Source organism: Pan troglodytes, chromosome 6 (genome assembly GCF_028858775.2).
Source record: "Pan troglodytes isolate AG18354 chromosome 6, NHGRI_mPanTro3-v2.0_pri, whole genome shotgun sequence".
Lineage (NCBI taxonomy): Eukaryota > Metazoa > Chordata > Mammalia > Primates > Hominidae > Pan > Pan troglodytes.
In genome coordinates this window covers 136,560,150-136,583,389 of record NC_072404.2, presented here as the reverse complement: position 1 = coordinate 136,583,389, position 23,240 = coordinate 136,560,150, and the positions used below count along the sequence as shown (strand labels likewise).

The 23,240-nt window shown below is 35.4% G+C and overlaps 1 protein-coding gene and 1 long non-coding RNA gene across 7 annotated transcripts in view; both read right to left on the bottom strand.

The window, feature by feature from the left end:
- Positions 1–23,240, bottom strand: part of CPED1 (cadherin like and PC-esterase domain containing 1) — a 315,315-nt gene that overhangs the window by 140,756 nt on the left and 151,319 nt on the right. For all 6 annotated transcript variants that reach the window (XR_010158959.1, XM_016945383.4, XM_016945388.3 and 3 more), the window contains 2 exons: positions 21,636–21,822; positions 20,528–20,696 (listed from right to left, as the gene is read on the bottom strand). Coding sequence is in view for 5 of the 6 variants with exons in the window: in XM_016945383.4 (XP_016800872.2) it covers positions 20,528–20,696; positions 21,636–21,822 (356 nt within the window). In the remaining variant the exon portion in view is untranslated. The remainder of the gene's footprint in view (positions 1–20,527; positions 20,697–21,635; positions 21,823–23,240) is intronic.
- On the bottom strand, positions 1,026–2,253 carry LOC134810566 (uncharacterized). The gene is made up of 3 exons (XR_010158966.1): positions 2,175–2,253; positions 2,028–2,090; positions 1,026–1,114 (listed from the first exon to the last, which is right to left on the bottom strand). It is a non-coding gene; the product is annotated as an uncharacterized LOC134810566 (long non-coding RNA).

Sequence of the window (23,240 nt, the reverse complement as noted above, 5' to 3'; positions counted from 1 at the left end):
AGCACTGAATCAAACTTCACCTGGAGCTTGGAATATCTGGATTTTTTCAGTGAAATCTGCTAGTAAATCCTCTTTATTTTAAAAAACAAATCAAAGTAGGTTTTTTTGAATTAACAATATAAATTGTTCTAGTCATTGTATCCCTTCTCTTCAATTACCATCCTTCCTCCCACACACACATTAAGTTTATCATTTATGGTATGAGTGCATTGGATTATATCAGAAGACATGAACTGATGTTCTCTGTGCGGAATCTGATCACAGAATTTTATTTACTTGTTTGCCTTGCAGAGGCTTCCCTTTTAAAAATTAGTTATCAATATGTAAAACTTGAGAAGTCTTCCATTAAAATTCAAATGTTAGGTTTCTTTGGAAGAATTAGGAGATTCCACAATACTGAATCATCCTTCCAAAGTAGCAGCAAATATCTTGACCTGAGCAGTTGCTGTTCACATTTAACAGGGCATATGCTTTCCACTTAGCCATAGTCCTCACCAGTTCCTATTGCCTACACTTGGCCTAATTCTGTCATTTATATTAGCCATGTCTGAAAAGATTTGTGTTTGCAACACTTTATGGACTTAAGTCCCAGGTCTGCCACTTGTTTTCTGTGATGATACTGCCCATCACATACGGTTGTCTTATAAAGTGGTAAAATCTGACAAGAACAGTGTAGGCATTTACTACAACAGACTGCTCTACTGTGTGAGGTTACTCCAATCATAGACAATAGTTTTAATTGAAGAATCTCAACTTGTAAGGTAAATAAATAAATGAGAAATAATTTTATTTTTTTTGAATAACTGCTACTATCCTGCTATGTTGACAAACCTACCCCCTTTCTTAACGGATCTGGTTCCCTTCATGATACTAAAGTCCTGTATCATTACATTTTAGTAATTGCCAGTTATTAAAAGTCTCATTTTCACTAAAACTTTATTCTCATTTTGATCCAAAGCTTTCCCCCAGGGAAATGTAGATTTGCAGCTCCCACTCTTTATGGTAGGCAGAGAAGTATGACAGGTCTAATTCTGAGATAGCTCTTATTCTTCCTGGCCCTTGATGTATATCCATCTTCCTCCAGTTATTGAAGCAAACACTAATCTAGGTGTTGCTGGGAGAGATTTTGCACATGTAATTAAATTCCCAAATCAGTTGACCTTAAATTAGGGAGCTAAAATCTGGGTCTAGAGGTCAGAGATAGGAAAGAGAGAGAGAGAAAAATCCTGGGAGAGAGATTCAAGGTGTGAGAGTCCCCATTGCTGGCTTAGGAGATGAAAGGGACCAGGTGGCAAGGAATGTGGGCAGCCTCTGGGAACTGAGAGCAGTCCTGGACTGGCAGCTTGTAAGGAAACAAGGACCTCAGCCCTCCAGTTGCAGGTAAGGGAATTCTGCCAGCAACCCCAGTGAGCTTGTCAGTGGGCTCTTCCCCAGAGGTTCCAGACAAGAATTCAGCCTGGCCAACACTTTTTTAGATTTTGAGCTCTGAGCAGAGAACACTGTCCCACTGCCCCTGGATTTCTAAGCTACCAAACCTGACCTACTGAATGGATGTTGTTTTAAGTTGCTACATTTGTGGTAACTTGTTGCACAGCAATAACAAAAGTAACACGGAAGGGTTAGAGGTGGTGAATGGGGTCCGTTCCCTCATAACTTTCCTAAATTTTTTCCTTTTGATTTAAGGTGGGAGAAGATGGCAAAATAAATCTCTTTTGGGGGTCATCCCTGTTGACCTCGATCATTGTCCCATTGTTGGGGGGTAGCCTCAAAAAAGCCATGATGTTGAGGCAGTTGCCTGGAGCATTGAGAGGCTCAGCTACCTTTTCCAGCTGATCCTGATTAAAAGCCTCAGGTATCTTTTCATCTCCTGCTGGGTCCCTGAGAAGCCTACATACAGAACCGCATTTCTTCTACCTTCTACAGCTTTAACTCTGGGGACTGTGGCCTGGGACAGATATAGCTCTACCTGGAATTCCTGAGAACTCAGGGGACTGCTCCTTGCCCCTTCTTAGCCTGGCGAACCTTACCAGCAGCAGTATCTCAGCATGCTCTTTCTCCCTTTCTGGCAGTACAAGGCCATTCCTCAGACCCTGTTAGTAAGCAGATATTCAGCCAGGTAAACAAGCAATTTTCTCTCCCTCTTGAAGTCATCGCTAAGCTTCACAGGTGATTACCTTAAGAGGAGAAATCATGGACCCCTCTCCCTTCCCCCTCTGGGAGCAGGTTGGGGGGACATAGTCTCTCTTCATGAACAATACATTCCCCAAAGTTCACTCTTCTCGCTATCTCCTTATATCTCTCTTGCAGCCAAATATACGAAAGTCTGAGGCTAAGGAGGCCTTCTTTTACTAAGATAAGGAGAAGAGGAACTGTAGTCATACAACCTTCATGCACAAGGATATCAACACTATTCTGATGCAATAGTGATGTAATGTCATAGTGATATAATGTAATAGTGATGTAATGTAATGATGCATTTAGCATTTTTAAATCTCATGTACCCCATAAATACATACACCTACTATATATCCATAAACATTTAAAATTAAATAAATAAAAATTAAAAAAAACAATTTGGTGAATCTAGATGTAAAGTGTATAGGAATTGTTTATACTGTTTTTCAACTCACAAGTTCAATATTATTTCAAAAAACAAAGCTAAAACAATTTAAAAATTATATATGCAAAAATACCCCATAAATGTAATCATGCATTTTAACATTTTTCAAGAATGTCATATTAATGTAACCTAGATCATAACTTTTAAAATAGGGCATGTATTTAATTTTGTATTTGGTTTGAACAGTATCATTTAATTTTACAAATATTAAGAACTTTCCAGGCATTGTGCTACGTGAGGATGATAAAAGACCTAAGCTTTGGCCTGGAGAAGTTTACCGTGTGTGTGCATGTATGTGTGCGAGTGAGGGAGAGAGACGAGAGTAATATACAACAACAGAGTGTTAGCTAATTGTAGAGTTTTTAAAAAGATACCACAATTATTTCACCATCTTGAACAATATTTTTGCTAATGGGTTGGGGAATCCATGCCATTTAAAATGGAATTTAAATAAGATTGGGATTGCCTCTTTTGGTAACAATAAGAGGTAGGTTCATTTAAAAATACTTTTGAACTAAACATTTTAATATTTAAATATATATCTAACTTCAAATTCTTTCTTATCATAATGAATCCATGTACCCGGCATAACAAATCCATGTATTTCTACTCAATTTTTTGAAGAGGTAAACAAAAACAAAAACTTCTGATCAAGTCAGAGGCCCTCATTGATCTCCCCCAAATTATAATCTCAACTCCAATTGATCACTCCCCACTCACAGATTCTGGTGCAGTTTTGAATAAACTTGAGTTTTACAAATCAGAAGAGTAAATTGTATAGATGTCTTTTTCTCTTTCTGAAACGTAAAATCTAAAATTTATACCATTTTTTTACATACCCAATAAAAAGTGAAATCTTTATTCTCTGGGTCTGCAAAAGCAACTTTTGAAGTCGAATATATTTATCAACATACTCACTAGGGGCATTTTTTTCCCTACAGTTTTGGAGAGAGTCTGAAAACCAATACCAGTATGGTTTAGATATTCATAATTGTTTACACATGTTTCAGTAACGAAATATATTTGGGGGGGTTGGCACTTTATTTTAGGATTTGGGATAGCTGGAAATTATTATTGTTATGGTTAAAAGTGTTCTAACTGGATAATGGCATTAAAAAGAATATAACATTCTGGAATCCTTCCTCTTAACATGGAAAACATTATTTTATTACACGGAGTTATTTAAATATGGATTGGCTGTTGTCTGGCTAGTTACAAATGAAAGTGTCTAAAGAAATAAGTTCTTGGAAGAAGCATCAAATAGAAAATGACTATCGTTTCTTATTATTAATAGTATTATTGTTATGCAGAGAAACCTTAGTACTCTTTTTAAGGGCTAGATGGTTAATATTCCATATCCTGCAGTGACAGATTCTAATTAAATATTTAAGAAGTGGGACATCTTTTCCAATCATGATACACAGTATCTATTACCTTGGAGAAATATAAAAAAATTTTTAATATTTGTTCCTCCAGAAAAAAAAAAAAAGATGATTAATAAGGGACTCTGTGTCTCCCAGAACCTGAAATGTTTCTTCTAAGGAGCTAGACTATGTTAAGAGCCAAGAGGAAGCAAGGTTCAAAGGAAATTCATCTAATATTTGTGCTCTGGTTATGAAAGGGGGTGAGAAGCTGTTCATCAGCGGCATGTGTCCAGTTGGCAGGGAGGGCTGAATGCCAGACTGGGGTTATCGTGATCACAGATGGACTTAGCATGGGAAAGAGGATGTCAAAGACTCCCAGTCAGTGCGGCTATTTTGGGGGCTTTACACAAATCATTATTTTTTCATTCTGTACCAGTATTGCCTCAGTCAAATGTATTTGTTTAATTTCTAACAAACATGCAAACCCTTAAACAGCAGAACTTAATATAACAATTATCTCTTATATGTTGATACCATGACCCAATAATTACTTCCTATTTGCTGATTGGCTATTGAACATTTGCAGATTACCAATGTAGGTCTCATCCTTGGAGATATCACTGAAGGAGGGTTATTAAAGTAATGAATTATAATTGTGCATATAATGCATCCCTTTCATCAAAAAATTTTTTACAGTTTTTATATTTTGTGATATCAAGACAATGCCACTAAGATTTAACCAGTAAGGGTATAGAAGAGCTAAGTCAATATTATAAAGAATATTCTAAAGAAGAAATGGGGAACTTTTTCAGCCAGGGAGGGTAAATTGTCAGTGAATTGGCAATCCTGCATTCATTTTACTCATTTTATTCATTCACTTTATTCATTTTCAGGAACTCAAGAACCGTGTCTAGGTCTGGATGCCGATAGCCCTTCTACATAAGGCACAACTACAAACTGCCAGCGGGTCTGATACCTGATTCATGGGTTCTCAACCTTACTCTGCTGGCAAAGTTCATTGACTGGCAATGAACTTTGGTCAATTATTGATGGTGGACTTTGGCAAATTATTGAGGTTTACTGATATGCAGGGTGAGGTGTTAGATGTCAAAGATCCTCCTAACTCCAAAGTTCAGTGTGACATTGGAACACAAGACTCACCAATGGCCTAACTATGAACTGGCTACTGGCCACAGAGCTACTGGTCAATCCTACAGCTAGAAACACACCTCGTTGCTCACACCCTCCTCTACTGGTATCTTCCCCATTAACAATGTTGGCCCCTCAAACCTTTTCCCCACACGTAATTGTTGCAGGGCTCCCTGGTGCACTCGACCCCTTTCTTATGACTGCCCCCGTCACTATATTAATGATATCGTATATTAAGTGGGCTTTTAAAGGCTTACCTAAAACCTAACCTCATATGTAAATTTACTTCTATACACGCACCAGAAATTAATGACAAGTTCCAAACAATAACCTACAAATTAACTCTTGGAGGCAAAACTCTATGTAAAGTATATATAGTTGACCCTTGAACAGCAGGAGGTAAGAAGAGGGGTGGTGGTTAGTAATGGCAATCCTCCAGGCAGTCAAAAATCCAAGTATAACTTTTGAATCTCCAGAAACATAATTACTAATAACCTACTATTGACTTGAATCCTTGCTAACATAAACAACTGATTAACACATATTCAACTGACAATACATATCAAGCAATTCAACTTTTTCTGTTATATCATGACTTTTCTCTGCTTCTTGGGAGCACTTCTAGCATCATTAGTGGTGGCACTTTTTATGGGTGCCCTGGTGTTATTCAAGTTTACAGTATTGCACTAAACACAATAAAAATATGTACGAGCCATGAGAGATCACATTTTATTTTTTAATTTTTTTATTTAGACAAAATATGCATATAAAATTTACTGTCTTTATTATTCTTAAGCATACAGTTCAGTGGTAATAAGTATAGCTATATTCTTTTTTCCTTCCATCCTCCTTCTATCATTTCTGGCTTCTGGTAACCATCACTCTATTCTCAATCTTCATGAGATGTATTTTTTTAGCTCACATATATGAACGTGAACATGCAACATTTGTCTTTCTGTGCCTGGCTTATTTCACTTAATATAATGGCCTCCAGTTCCATTCATGCTGCTGTAAATTACATGATTTCATTCTTTTTTATGGCTGAATAATATTCCATTGTGTATAATACCATGTTTTCTTTATCCACTCATCTGTGACAGACACTTAGGTTGATTCCATATCTTGGCTATTGTGAATAGCGCTGCAATAAACAGGAGAGTGCAAATATCTCTTACCTATATTGGCTTTCTTTCTTTTGGATATATACTCAACAGTGGGGTTGATGGATCATCTGGCAGTTCTATTTTTACTTTTTTGAGGAACCTCCATACTGTTCTCCATAGTGGCTGTTCTAATTTACATTCCCACCAACAGTGTGCCAGAGTTCCCCTTTCTCCACATTCCTGCCAGCATCCGTTATTGTCTTTTTGATAAAAGCCATTTTAATTGGAGTAAGATAATATGCCATTGTGATTTTGATTTGCATTTCTCTGATGGTTAGTATGTTGAACATTTTTTCACATCCTTGTTGGCCATTTGTATCTCTTGAGAAATGTCTTTTCTGATCTTTTACTCATTTTAAAATCAAATTTTTTTGCTATTGAGTTGTTTGAGTTGTTTACATATTTTAGTTATTGAATCCTTGTTATATGGACACTTTGCAAGGCGTTTCTCCCATTTTTTAGGTTATCTCTTCATTGATTGTTTCCTTTGTTGTGCAGAAGCTTTTTAGCTTTATGTAATCCTGAGTGTCTAATTTTGCTTTGGTTGTCTGGGGTTTTAAGGTCTTATACAAAAATCTTTGCTCAGACCAATTTTCTGGAGCACTTTTCCAATGTTTTCTTCTGCTAGTTTATAGTTTCAGGTTTCAGATTTAAGCCTTTATTGCATTTTGATTTGATTTTTGCATATGAGAAATAAGGGTCTAGTTTTATTCTTCTGCATATAGTTATCCAGTTTTCCCAGCACCATTTATTGAAAAGACTGTCCTTTCCCCATTATATGTTCGTGGCATCTTAAGTGAAAGTGAATTGGCTGTAAATGCATGGATTATAGCTGGGTTTTCTATTCTGCTCCATTGGTCTATGCATATGTTTTTATGCCAGTACTATGATGTTCTTGTTACTATAGCTTTGTAGTTAATTTTGAAGTCCTGTAGTGTGATGTCTGCAGTTTTGTTCTTTTTACCAAGTATTGCTTTGGCTATTCAGGATCTTTTTTGGTTCCACATAAATTTTGGGATTGTTTTTCTATTTCTGTGAAGAATGTTACTGGTATTTTAATTGGGATTGCATTGAATCTGTAAATTGTTTTGGAAAATACTGTCATTTTAACAATATTAATTCTTCCAATCCATGAGCATGGAACATCTTTCCATTTTATTTGTGACCTCTTTTATCAGAGTTTTATAGTTTTCCTTGTACAAATCTTTCATTTCTTTAGTTAGATTGATTCCTAGTTATTTTATATTTTTATAGCTATTATAAATGGGGTTGCCTCCTTGATTTCTTTTTCAGGTTGTTTGCTGTTGGCATATATAAATGCCATTGATTTTTCTATGTTGATTTTGCAACCCGCAACTTAACTGAATTGTTTAGCAACTCTAAGTTTTTTGATAGAGTATTTAGGATTTTCTAGGTATAAGATCATGTCATCTGTGAACACAAATCAATAAACATGACACATTAACAGAATCAAGAATGAAAACCGTATTATTTCAATGCTGAAAAAGCATTTGATAAAATTCAACATCTCTAGGCCGGGCGCGGTGGCTCACGCCTGTAATCCCAGCACTTTGGGAGGCCGAGGCGGGCGGATCACAAGGTCAGGAGATCGAGACCATCCTGGCCAACATGGTGAAACCCCGTCTCTACTAAAAATACAAAAATTAGCTGGGCGTGCTGGCGCATGCCTATAATCCCAGCTACTCAGGAGGCTGAGGCAGGAGAATCGCTTGAACCAGGGAGCTGGAGGTTGTAGTGAGCCAAGATTGTGCCACTGAACTACAGCCTGGCAACAGAGTGAGACTGTCTCAAAAAAATAAATAAAATAAATAAATAATAAAAATAAAATAAAAAATAAAAAATTCAACATATTTTATGATAAAAATCCTTATCAAAATGTATATAGAATGAATATACCTCAAAATAATAAAGGCCATGTATGACAAGCCCACAGCTAACATTGTACTGAACAGAAAATTTAAAGGCCTTTTCTCTAAGGACTAGAACAAGACAAGGATGCCCACTTGTACCACTTTTATTCAATGTAATTCTGTAAGTCCTGGTCTCAGCAATTAGACAAGAGAAAGAAATAAAGGGCATCCAAATTAGAAAGAAAGAGAGATCCCTTTTTACTGTGATGCACAATTTACTGGAGAGTTAAACTCCTCATATGGAGATGATTAGTGTCAGTTGACATTTTATGTGGATACTTGCAACACTTGAGCTCACTGCAATAACCGGCTACAAAATTATTACAGTAGCACAGTACATACTACAGTTCATTCTATGTAGTTTTGATTTAATACTTCATCTTCACATTTGTTTATATTTCTCTGGACTGGGAATGGCACCATGTATAGTCTGTAAGGGTTTGGTACATTTTGATACATTTTAACTTTCTATAACAGATTTGTATATATTTTATGGTAGTAAGTGATAAAATAGACTAGGATCTACATGTTTTATGCATTAATGACATACCTAACTTTTTCTTATTTTTGATGATTCTAGGCCAGATGGTTTGTGAGTTTTTTCAAATTGTCAGAAAATCTTCAAAAATTTTTTCAATATATTTATTTTTTAAAATCCGCTTATAACTACACCCATGTAATTGAATCCTGTGTTATGCAATGGTCAACTGTACTTACTTTAACAATCTTGTTTTGGTATGTGATAGAGTGGCTTATAGCTTGTAATTAGCAGTGCTCTGGAACCAGGATGTCTGGGTTCAAAAATGGTTTCTGCTACTTACAAGCTATGTGACCTTGGCAAGTTCTTCGTGCCTCCTTTTATTCATCTGTGAAATGGGAGTTATTAAAGTATCTACCTTTTAAGTGTTTGGTTTAGTTTTGAGAATTGAGTTAATAAGTGGAAAGCAATTAGAATAGAACCTAACACACAATAAGTGCTAAATAATTATCAGATGCAATGCATCTAAATGTTCTCAGGAGGGACAATTCTCTAATCCGTGAAGATATATTAGCATTTGGGAAATATCTAAAAGTCATTTGGAATGAAATCTGATTTCAAAAAAGTGAGGAAGAGTTTAGCAGTTTTGGTTGAAATCATGTAGGCTAAGACTCATTTTCTCATTTAGTTGATTATAATAAATGAACAAGTTTACAGTCTTTTAGACTAATAGTATTTTTTAGAGATTACAGATACAAAATAATTAAATTACATTATGGTTATGCCTCATTCCTGATAAAACATAGGTAATATCTTTATCCTTTGCTACTAATTTATTAAAACAGCAGAGAGAACATTGATCCCCTCATCCTTATCCTTAATGGAATCTACCAAATGGAATCTTTGAAAGATGTTTCCGGTTTTAGTAAAGAAAGGTTTTGTCTCTTGTTGTTAAATAATTCTTAAATTCCCAGTCTCTCATCTGAGACCGCTAATAAAATGAAATCCACCATTAATCATGCAACTGTCAAAATTAAAATACATGTTTAAGGCGAAATTTACACTCAATTCTGAAATGTTTGTAATCACATTCATTACAAAAATGTACTGTATAATTTAGCACAGGTGATTCATGCTACAAAGTCCTTCATATTTTTGTATCTTATTAAATCTAAACTTAAATTTAAGAAATTTGAAAATCTCCAATACATTTTACTAGACTTCAATGGAAAAATAAAATTTGATGTTTTAAACTTTCCTCTTATGCCAATCTGAAGACATATTTTATTTATCTGTCTCTTTTAAAATATACATTTTGCAAACATGGATACTGGACTCTTTATGTGCCTAGGCACTGTTCCAAGATCTTCACAATATTAACTCAATTTTTCCTTAAAACTCCCTTAGAGCATTAGTATCATTACTATCCATGTATGACAGATGAGAAATTGTACAAGGTCTCTGACAAGTAAGGGTTGAGCTGTGACTGAAATCTAGACAATATAAATAGTATTTTGATCAAAGTATTTAAGAGGGATTATTTCACTCAAAGAAAATTTCTCCCTCCCTGTTATTTCTTAAACCTTTGAAAGCTGGGTCTCTTAACTTTATCAAGAATTTAATTTTAAAATAATTTGTCAGGTCAAGAAGCCCACATGCAATATTTATTTTCCAAATCATTAGGTCTGGAAAGATCATCTTCAAGCATGTGGAGGGGTGGGGAGCTGGGGGATGTGGAGGAGGTAAAAACCCAGCAAACACAGTGAACGTCTGTACCACATTGCTAAAGAATGAGGTCCTGAGAGCTGGAGGGCACTGGGTAGGGGCCTGCTCTGCTTTGAAGAATGAGGTCATGCTCAATGTTTTAAACTCATCAGTCCTGCCTATAAAAGGGTGTGGGTGAAAAAGAAAAAAAGGACAAATTAGCATCATTTTCAAAAGAAGTTAAATATGTCAGGCGGTAAAGTGTCCTAATTCTGTCTTCAGGGAACATATATCAAACCAGCCTGTAGTTAGTTCTGCAATCAGTGAAACCATCTGCAAGGAATACTCCATCCCCCAATCTTGTTCCTACAACACATGCCTATTGAAGGAAATGTCACAGTTAGTCAAATGCATGTGGAAATTTTCTCAGCATTACCTAATTGAAACATTGGGCCAACCTTTCTTTGAACAAAAAACAATTTGTTATAGCCTGCTGAAAGAAAGCACACCAATGGCTTTGACTAATGAGAACAATATAAATAGTCCAAATGATATACTGTTCAATTTCTCTGGGTTTTCAGGAGCACCATTACCTACAACTCATAACCACTTTTTAAGCCTGTAAGAAGAAAGCAAGGGCTAGTAGCCCTTTACAGATATTTATTTCTAAGGAAAATATTAGATTTGGTGGCAATTTGCTTTGAGAATTATATCAATTGTTGATTCTTTGTGCTAATACAGATCATTGAAAAAAGCACACAATTCCAAAATGTTATATTGTTAAATAGACACTAATTTCTTTATCATTAAAACTACAAATGAAACAATGTGTATAAATGGTGCAGTTGCTGGAACAAAGCAAGTGCTCAATAAACTGAATTATAATCATGTATATTTTATGACAGAAATGAAACTGTCCTTATTATGTGTGTCACTGCTAGTAATATTCTGCTTCAGATTGTGAGTTACTAGGATAGGAATTTTTACCTGGCACTTTTCATACCTCTGACATTGTATATGGCATTGGGCATATATACGTACATTATTTCTTGAGATGAGGGGTCAAAACTTTCATCAGATATTCTAAGGGGCACACTGCCTCCTCCAAAATGTTAAGAACCACTGGCCCAGAGGAATCATTTGCTTTAATTTATCCTATATAGAGCCAAACTTTGTTTGATAAAGCCAAAAATATCCTTTAAAAAAATACATCAGCCGGCCACTGGCTCATGCCTGTAATCCCAGCACTTTGGGAGGCCGAGGTGGGCAGATCACAAGGTCAGGAGTTTGAGACCAGCCTGGCCAAAATGGCGAATCCCAGCTCTACTAAAATTACAAAAATTAGCCGGGTGTGGTGGCAGGTGCCTGTAATCCCAGCTACTCGAGAGGCTGAAGCAGGAGAATCGCTTGACCCCGGGAGGTGGAGGTTGCAGTGAGCCAAGACTGTGCCATTGCACTCCAGCCTGGGTGACAGAGCGAGACTCCATCTGTAATAATAATAATAATAATAATAATGTTTTAGACTCGGTTTGGCTGTGGGAAAAGGACTTATAAAAATGCCCAACCTGAGGCTGCAGAGAAAAGGAAATACTTATGCTGTTGGTGGGAATGTAAATTAGCTCAGTCACTGTGGAAGACAGTTTGGAGATTTCTCAAAGACCTTAAAACAAAATTACCAATTGACCCAACAATACCATTACTAGGTATATATCCAAAACAAAAATTATTCTACCAAAAAGACACATGCACTTGTATGTTCATCGCAGTGCTATTCACAATAGCAAAGACATGGAATCAACCTAGATGCACATCCACAGTGAAATGGATAAAGAAAATGTGGTACATATACACCATGCGGAATACTACACAGCCATAAAAAAGAATGAAATCATGTCCTTTGCAGCAACGTGGATGCAGCTGGAGGCCATCATCCTAAGGGAATTGATGCAGGAACAAAAAACCAAATACCACATATTCTCACTTATAAGTAGGAGATAAACACTGGGCATACATGGACATGAAGATGGCAATGATAGACAATACTAGATGGGGGAGAAAGGGAGGGAGGCAAGGGTTGAAAAACTACCTCTTTGGTACTATGCTCATTACCTGGGTGGTGGGTTCAATTGTACCCCAAACCTCAGCATCACAAAACATACTCATGCAACAAACCTGCACAGGTACCCCCTGAATCTAAATTAAAAGCTGAAATCATGAAAACAAAATACTTCATATCTAAGATCTCTTCTTTCACCACCATCCTCACTATGCTGGTATATACCTTTGCTTGAGTTAGTTTGGCTTGAGAAATGGGGAAGGAAGTGAAGAAAGATAGATAAAAGATAAAATTTTGGAGCAATTAAAGCCCATAAAGATGTGGGCATCAGGGACTGGCATTAATCAAAAAGAGGTTCCCTCTACTTCTGTTTTAGCTACAACCTGCTTCAAAGTTTCAAATGTCACATTGGAAATCCAGCTACTCAAGCAGAATATTTTAGGAAAAAAACCTCTCAGGGTTCCTTTCTATTTCTGTGTCCAGTTCAGAAATCAGAAGACAAATTCTTAGAATGTCAAAACATAAACTTGAAGCAACAATGAGGGAATACTGCAGAGGCAGTACTTAGAGAAACTTCTCTGGATGCTGTCAGAAGCTAGCACATTCTCCTGCACCAATTCTCCTGCACATTGTGTTGGCTCTGCTGCTCTGCTGGGTAGCAAAAGTTTGCTTCTCTAACAGAGGAAGCAGATGTGAGTTGGAGAAACATGCAAAACAAATGTGCGGAGCAAAAGTTTTTATGTAAATGGTAATCTGATCATAAGTGGCATGACCTCATGAGGTGAGTGTTCAACATGACTCTTTTTCATCAACACAAAAGATAATTTATATAAGTGCTGAAACAGATCATGGTTGAAAGAACATGCCACTCTGATCTTTGCTTGCTTTATAAGAAAACTGAATGTTAAACAAAACCTCCCAAGCCTTGGATGTGTGCAAATGCTTCCTGGCCACTGGGGAGGTCTATGCATTCAAAATGTCTCCGTGCACCTGCTGCTCAGGAAAATAACATTTCGCTTCCCTAGGTGCTTCGTGGGCTCTTGGTAAATGATGGTAAAGGATGGCTCACTGGTAAAGGATGCCTCAGTCCATGGACAAAGAATCTGAAATACCTGCAAAGGTTATGCATTTAAATCAAGGGCACTTAGCAAGACTTGAAAGAATGCCGACAGCCCAGGTCATTTGATATTGAAGTAGGTGCCACTGCTAAAGATCTCTTACAGTGACACAGAAGAGTAGAACCAACTACTCTGTTAGGCACAGCAGCCACAGTGCATACAGCATGTGATATTTTAGGGGCCCCCAAATTTTTATTTTCTTTAAAAGCAGAAAGAAAACAAACTTTTCAGTCAGAGAAGACAGTCTATATCTGTAATATAAATACATTTGTCTTTATATCAACACTATTGTAAAATGTAATATTTATTTATTTGTTGGAACAAAGGGTCCACAAAGGGAAAAGTGACTAGGACCCACACATGTCAGGAATACAATCTATGGGGCAGCCCAGTTCACTCAATCTCATTTCTAACTCCCAATCAATTCTTCTCATCTCTCTTCCCCAATTCCCAACAAGTTCTTCCTGTCTGGCATCTTCAGTATGATTTGCTCCTATTTCTTTAGTTGTTCTCTTTCTTCCTCAATTTGAAGTCAGCAAGACTTATATTCAAACCCCACCTTTACTAATGATCTATTTCATAGAAAGGGTTGACAAGATTTCTAACCTTTCTAAAGCCTTAGTTTCTCCATATGTTAAAAAATAAGAGGAGGATTAAAAAATCACCTATGTTCAAGGTTGGGGTAAAGATTAAATAAGGCAAGAAGGTAAAGTGCCTAACATAATGCCTAGCACATAACAAAAGTTCTACAAATGCTTCATTGCTACTACACCTATTACCTCGGCTGCTGCTTTGCTGCTATTGGTATTCCCCTATAGCACATAGCATATTTCTCAGAACAAAGTGCATAGTGGGTACTTAATAAATGTTACTAGTTGAGAGCACTTCACTATAGCACATATTGTATTGTTGAAAAATTAAATCATATTCCTCTGGTAAATTGAAGTAGGCAAGGTAACTAATAACCATTAAAATAGGTATTTAATTGACAGTACAACTTTGAAAACTAATAGGTTTTTATTAAATAATTACTGATAAATGCACTCCCTATTCTCATTATGGATATTTGCTATTATATAACTATCACTTGAGCTATTTTATAATAGCCCTCTATGGTGTTGGAAGGGTACAAAAAATAAATGAGAGAGTTCTAAACCATTTCAAAATATCATAACTGAAGTCATTCACACATCATTTAATATCTCAGAATCTAGATGGCTAATTGATTTTTTAAAAATAAGTCATCAAATGCCAGTTTCAAATGTGTAGCTAAATGCTGGAGAATTTTTTAAATCCTATTTTCCCCTTCCTTAGTATTATCTGTTTTAAAATGCAAGCTGTTTCAAACAGATCTGTGAAACATAGTCTCCAAGCTTCTCCTATATATAACCTTCCTGTAGCTTTTATTTATGACCCTATTCTGGTGCAACATTTTGAGGGCAAAATGTATATGACACCATAGATCATCTACACAAATCAACTTGTGTGAATATTATATTGTTCCCCATGTCAAAACTTTTTGATATGGAAAGGGGTATTAAAAGAAACATTCCCCTATGTGTATAGCAATTTTCTTATAAGTATATTTTATTAATTCCTAAACACTACATATTCTAGCCACAATAACAGTTTATTACTTTCTAAATCTTTCTTCCTAACAGCAAAACATTATACTGTTTATGGGTAAATCAAAATGAAATAACAGACTCATTATATTATATAATGTTTTATGTTTCATTAACGATCTTTTCTGTAATTGAATGCATGCTTCTGATTGTAATAATTACATTGGGCAAAAAAGAAGGCAGATTAATGAATAGAATAAAGAGCTGTCAGAATAGTATCACTGTCTACAGAAATGATTTAAAATACAAAGATGAAAGATAAGAATGATTCTCCAACATACAACAGAAGGATTACCCATAAATTATTCACACTCCTAGTAAACACATAGGACAGTAGAAATACAGAAACCCATTTGTCTAAACCAGTGGTTCTCAATCACGGTTGACTTTGTCCCTCAACAAACATTTGGCAATGTCTGAAGACAGTTTTGGTTGACACATCTTGGGGAGGGGGTTGCTATAGGAATCCAGTGGATAGAGGCCAAGAGTGCTGCTAAACATCCAACAATAAAGAGAATAACTTCCCTGGAACAAAGAAATATCCAGCTTCAAATGTCCATAGTGCTGAGATTGAGAAACTCTAATCCCAATCTGGTTATATGTTATGTAAATTAACTCTTTCTCCTTCACTGGTAATTAACTAAACTAAGAGCTAATTAAATTCAGAGCTGTCTCTGGGACAATTATATACAAATTCTAGTTAGCATAAGAATAATTAAAATACAGGCATTAAATAAACTCAAATAGTTCATTATGGCTAAGTTGGTACTTAACAACATTTGATAAAATGTCTATTAATAAATTAATCAAATTATCTATTTATCAAAATGTTATTGTAATTGATTTTTTAATTGACTGGTATGCTTTATCTTTGCTTACTCTGCCATGCTAGTCTTTTGGCAAAATGGTAACATGCAGAGTTGATGCTCAGAAGGTAAGAGAATAGGGGAAGGAGAAATTAGGAGGCTTGATTAATCTTAAATTGGTTTCTTCTTCTTTGGTTATTTGGAAGTGGATGGCCTTTTAAGTTTGCTGTAGTTTGAATGTCCCCAAAATTCATGTGTTGAAACTTAATCCCCATTGTGATGGCATTAAGATTTTTAGGATGTGATTAAATCATGAGAGTTCCACTCTCCTAAATGGATGAGTGCCTTATAAAAGTGCTGGAGGTAACTACTTTAGACCCTTTTGCTGCCCTTTGCGTCTTTCCCCATGTGAGGACATAGAATTTTCCCTTTTTGCTCATTTCCCGCTTCCACCATGTGAGGATGCAGCACGAAGAACCTCACCAGTCACCAAAGGCCGGTGCTTTGATTTTGGACTTCCCAGCCTCCACAACTAAAGGAAATACATTTCTGTTCTTTATAAACTACCTAGTCTCAAGTATTTTGTTAGAGCAGCACAAATATATTAAGACAATGTTTATTTAAAATTTAATAATGGGGTTCATTAGGCCAAAATCTAATTTGAAATGTAGGGAGAAATTATAATTTTTCCCTTTGACCTATAAATAAAATATAATAAAAGTTTAGTTCATTTTCCTTTAGATTTGCCTGCATAGGCTTTGGGGATTTAAATGTAACAGCTTGCCATTTAATCTGCAACAGTTTGACTCTAGATTTCAGCCCTACAAATATAGTGAGGACATTGTGGTTGTTGACAGAAAGAAAAAAAAAAAGAACAGCTTGGAAAAGTAAAAATTTGTAAGTCTCATGATGTATATCTGCTTAGCTATTAATTTGAAACCTAAAGACACTAATGAGATTAAATATAAAAGAGAAATAATAGAAAAGTCTATGGGTTAGAATTTTAAGTGGAATCTATGGTGAGAAAATTTTACCCCTGCTGTTGACTTCCCCCAGCTCATGAAGCCACTTGTGCCTAGTAAAGTATCTAAAGCAGTCCACATTATTCATGCCACATTTTTGTGTTCACTCATTTGACACTTTCTAAAAAGTACTAGTGCTTATCAGATAATTTTCCATGTTATAAAATATAATACTTACTGTGGGACCACACATAAACTGTAAATTAAGACCTTGTGGAAAGGATTCTTATAAATTACCAACATACTTTTCTGCAATCATCTGTAGGATTCATCCCACAAGAATTTTCTAATACTTTTCTTGATATTATAGTAACATTTTCCTGACGTAATCCATTCTTTAAGGTAATGGCATGATAATTAACTTGTTTCTGATCAATACAACATTGGAGAAACGTGTCATGGAAGAAAGGAATATATAACTTTCCCACCAATCTTTTTTCTTAATTTCTTGAGGTATAATTTATATGCAGTATACATAATTTATATATATATACACAAATACACATGTATAGTTGATATATTGTATAATTTTAAACAGTAGATTGCAAAAATCTTAAACGCACAGTTAATTAAATTTGTATCTATCTATATAGCACCTAGTTATATATGTAACCAGCACCCAGATTAAGATATAGGACATTTGCCCAAAAAGTTCCCTCATGCTTAGTTGTACCTACACCTTCTAGTAACTGCTATTCTGACTTCTATAAACATAGATTAGTTTTGCTTATTCTTGAACTTCATATAAGTGAAATACAGTATTTCTTTATATATCTGGCTTCTTTTAATTTTTTTTGTTTTTAATTGTTGTGGATACATAATAGTTGTATATATTTATGGGATACATGTGATATTTTGATATAAGTATACAATGTGTAATGATCAAATCAGGGTAATTGGGATATCTATCACACCTCGAGTATGTGTCATTTCTTTGTGTTAGGAACATTCCAATTCCACTCTTCTAGTTGTTTTGAAATATGCCATTAATTACTGCTAACTACAGTTGCCCTGTTATGCTATTGAACATTAGACCTTATTCCTTCTGTTGGTGTTTTTGTGCCCATTAACAACCACTCTTCATCCCAGCCTCTCCACTGCCCTACTCACACTATGGTTAACCAGCATTCTACTCTTTATCTCCATGATATCCACTTGTCTTTGGCTCCCACATATGACTGAGAACATGTGATATTTGTCTTTTTGTTCCTGACTTATTTCACTTAATATCTTCCAGTTCCATCCATGCTGTTGCAAATGGCAGGATATCATTTTTATGGCTGAGTAATACACCATTATATATATGTACCACATTTTCTTTGTCCATTCATCCATTGATGGACACTTAGGTTGATTCCATATCTTGGCTATTGTGAATAATGCTGCAACAAACATGGGAATGCAGATAGCTTTTCAATATACTGATTTCCTTTATTTCAGAAATATACTCAGCAGTGGGATTGCTGGATTACACAGTAGTTGTATTTTTAGTTTTTTGAGAAACCTCGATACTGTTCTCCATAGTGGCTGGACTAGTTTACTTTCCCACAAACAGAGTACAGGGGTTCTCTTTTCTCCACATCCTTGCTAGCATTCATTATTGATGTCTGGCTTGTTTTTTATGAATGTAAGGTTTTGAAGATTGTTTCATATTTGTGTGTATCCATACTTCATTTATTTTTAATGCCCCAATAGTATAATATTGGATTTGTTTCCTTTCTTACTGAATTTTTTTAACTTTTAGCTACTATGAATAAAACCAATATGAAGATTTTGTGTATGTGTGTCTTTTTATGGGCATATGACTTCATTTATCTTAGGTGTATAGCTAGAAGGACTGCTGAATCATTTATATATATTTAGCTTTAGTGGATACTGCCAAAGTTATCCAAAGTGGTCAAACATTTCACACTTCTCCCAGCAATGTATGAAAAAAATGCTCCACCAAAAAGGGTAAGAATATTTAGTTTAGAAATAATTATACACACAAATATACACAAATATACAAAAGCACACCTCCCTCTAAGTTTTTGTTTATTTTTTTAAAGATTTTTGGTGTGGCTATATTATTTGTTCTTCAGTTCAGAAGCAAGTTGAGACAGCAATCCAAATAAAGCAAACTGAAGGGTCAAAACCTGAGAGGAACATATTTTAAAGTCTTCTCCATAGTGTAGACCAGTGTTTCCTCAAATCTGTCCCACAAAAAAAATCAATAGCTATTCTATTAAAACCATATCAAATAAGTTTGGAAATGAAACACACTATATATTTTCCGTACTATAAATGAACCACCATTTAAATTACTATATTAGAGGTTCAGGGAAGTCCTATAGTAAAGACATCTACTTAACTTTGTTTAGCTTATTGCTTCATCAACCAATGGGTTTATTTGACCATGGAACTCTATTCTACTCTTTTTTAAGTATGCTTATTAATATCTTTGAGAATAACATATTTTTCTTTGAATGAATCTTCAGACCAATGTGAAATTCCATTTGATTTAGTGGTAATTCCTAAATTAGTGATATGTTTTCCTCAAAAAATAAAAATTATACCAACCCCTGAGATTTTTAAAGCTCTTGGAAACAGATAAGACAGTGGCGGGGTGATTACTGTGCCTGGCTGTTACATTTATAAAAAACATGGTAACCATGCTACCTATCAAGGCCCAGTCAGCAATACCTCTCTTTTACTAACCAGCTATTCTTCAAAGCTCCCAGTAACATATAATGTGACAATGATATATTTGTAAGTATACTTTCTGAGTGAATTAATAGATATGTGATAAAAATACCAATTACTACTTCCCTGGAATCACCTGTAGCAAGGGGTATATGATATAAGGAAATGTACAAAGTTATACATAGGATCCTTAAAAGAGCAAAAATACGGAAAAACCGTAGAACAAAAGTGTTAGGGTAACATTCACCTTTCTCCAAAATGAACAAGGTTACAAAATGGTATGTGTTGCTCACAAGAGAAACTACAGCCTTGCGAAATGATTACTGTATGAGAAGTGAATGAGAAATTTAACTATCCCAAGCAAATTTAGTTTCATTTATCCAGTATCCGTTTTGTAAAATAGCTTCATAAATTTTCCTCTTATTCTTCAAAGTAAATTCTACTAAATCTAGTTTAAAATTTCAAAAGTAGATCCAGGGACAAATCCAAGAAAAATAGCCCAATTTAAAAGGAAAATGTGAAACCGATTTCACAACTAAGTGTGAGTCCTCAGACATTTTTTTTGAACATTAACCACAATAAGCCCACTGAAAACAATGAGCACAGACAGTAGCCATCACACTAAAAAGAAAATCACTCACAACGAGGTGACTTAGATACCTGGCTGGGATTCTCACTTTTTTGAAATGAAACCACAGTTTCGATTTCAAGGCATACAATTTCTTGTAATAATTTTCATTTGGCATTTTTCGCCTGGGTTAACAGATCATTCCCAATTCAACCCAAGTGCAAATGTAAACTTCACTTACCTGCACAAAACCACATGCTGTGAAGGCCTCAAACAAGGGCAGACTTGGGCGGTCTTCTCTATAGATGGTGAGTTTGTACATGATCAGGGTCTCACCGTGTGCTGGAGATTCATCCACAACAAATATTGAGATTTTGTTCATTCCTAAGCCCAGAGGGTAGCTGGCAAAGCTGGAGAGAAAGAGGGAGAGAGAAATAGAATATGAATAGGGGAGATTTAATTCAGCCCAAACAGATTCATATATCAATATTTACTAAATACCTATTTGAATAAATAACAGGAAAGGTCTGTACAATTTCATAAGAAACCTAAAATATGAAAATAAATAAATATCTCTTTCACAGTACTTTACTATGCCAAGAGTGTTCTTTCAGGGCAAGTTATATCTTCCACAATTAAAGCAAAGGAAACTAATATTTATTAACCACCTGCCAGGGTCACACATTATCTCGTTTAATACAATAGGATTGTCCCCATTTTACATATAAAGACCATGACCTAGAACTGGTAAACACATCATTCAAAGTCAATAGAAGAGTCAGGGTTTGGAACCCGGGTTGTCCTGACTTGAATCCTTTCTTTCTACTAGACGTGGCTCCCGAGGGTTCCAGCATGGAACCATGAGTATCTTCTTTGCTATGGACACAGCACAGAATAAGGTTCTATCTTCTTTTTAAAATTATGAACAAAAGAGTTGCTGACTTTTAAAAGAATCAATAGGAAAAAAAGCCAGTGAGGTTAGGAAAGTTAGGGGTACTGTGTCCACAAATTGTGCACCAATTGGTTTAAGCAATCAATTTTTGAATATTCAAAAACTTGACATCTTCGAGAATGTTAAAACATGAAGACAACAATAAGTAAAATTTTTCCTTAATGGATCTTCCCTGTATTTCATATAACAAGATCCTTTCTTGTTAAAATATTGTTACAAAGATGAGCTGCAAAGGTTACAAATCTTTTTTTAAAAAAATGAGAAGGGGAAAGTTCACACCCTGGCAATCTTTCAACTGATCTTATGAATCAACTTTTCTGAACCACTTTCAAAGTTTGCATCAAATGTCTACTTCCCAGTATAGTGTCTCAACACAGCCCCAGTCAACATCCCATACCTTGGCCCTGCCTGCTCGTACAGGTGCACCTTGCACTGACACTTAGGAGTTTCCACTCCAATTGTCACTGTTACCACATCAAATGGGACTTCACAGTAATAATCTTTGATCTTTGGATGAAAGTCAGGATTTAGTTCCAAATGTGGATGTGTGAAGATCTGCTTGATATGACATGGTGTGTTTTTATCTGTTAAAAAAACAAAAACAATGACAAAGACAACTGTGAAGTGGGTAAATATCTTTAAATAATATATGATTAGGTTTTTCTTTTTCTGTTTCCTTTGAACAACTTCAATGATCCCTGCTGACTTTCCAATCAGTACCCTGATCATAGTTGATTTGTGGCTGCAGCTGGCTTTTCAATTCATCAGATTTTGTAGAATTTGCCTCATATAACAGCTGTTGACTTTAGTCGGCGTTATACAGATGGTATTTTCTGCTCAGCCCTTGAAAGTTTAAAGGCACACAAGGTGGGAAAATGTCTCTCCTGTGGATTGATAACATTTTCGTGATATTTACTGCATATATCAAGCAACTATGTAAGTGGGAGTGATGGCTCTGTGGGATGGTGGCAGAAGAGGACCAGCAAGGAATGAGGAAAATTTCTTAATGTGGAGTGTCATTGAAATACCACTTGATTGATATAGTATCTTATAGGCAGTGTGAGGCAAAGACTGCAAACTCCAGTATTATACCAAACAGACACAAAAACAAGGGCATCCTGAAACTGCTCCATGCCCAGGCCACCTTACTTGGGAAAGTACCATAAAGTATAAGAAGGAAATACTATACTCTGCTCCATCCTGTCATAGAATCTAGAATATTACTTCATATCATTGATTCTGAGGCATTAAAAAAACCTTTCTCTTTGTTAGCCCAATTATTTACAGCTATATTTCAGTGAGAAAAATAGAAAAAATTGTTTTATAGGCACATACACCAGCTACTGTTAAGTTATATTCAATGTTAATGTTTAGAATAAACAAATTACCCAAAAGCTTAACAAAGTGTTTTTCAAAGAAATGTCAAGGAGTATTTCATTCCATCAATACTTTCCAATTGTCAACAAAATGCTAACAAAGATAAACATACAAAATTCTATAAAAATCAGTAAAATTAAAGTATCTTGGTGTTGCCTTACATAAAATGTTCAGTGACATTTAACAACATGGCAACAAAAAAGATAACACAGAATTTGCTACAGAAAGCTATAAAACTGAACTTAGAGAAAGGAGATTATTTTAGTAACTGTTGTTTTTTTCCTCTGCTTTTACATAGCTATAATATTGATTTTCCTAAAATCAAATCTGATGATTTGTCTTCCATTCTTTAGTGGTTTCTCATCATTTCCAGAGTCAAGTCCAAGCTCCCAATAAGGCAAACAAGGCATTTCACAATCCCTTCCTTGTCTTGCTCTCCAGCTGCATTGCCCATTTTGCCCAGTCTTTGTGCTTCAACAAGACCAAAATTTTTATTTTTCTTTGATGGACGTGGAGGTGCACCACCAAATCCATGACGATGGGTACCACCAACCCATATGGATGCATCATTCTAGTTCTGGGGACTAGGTCTCTGTATAGCTCCCATTATGGACTAAAACAATTA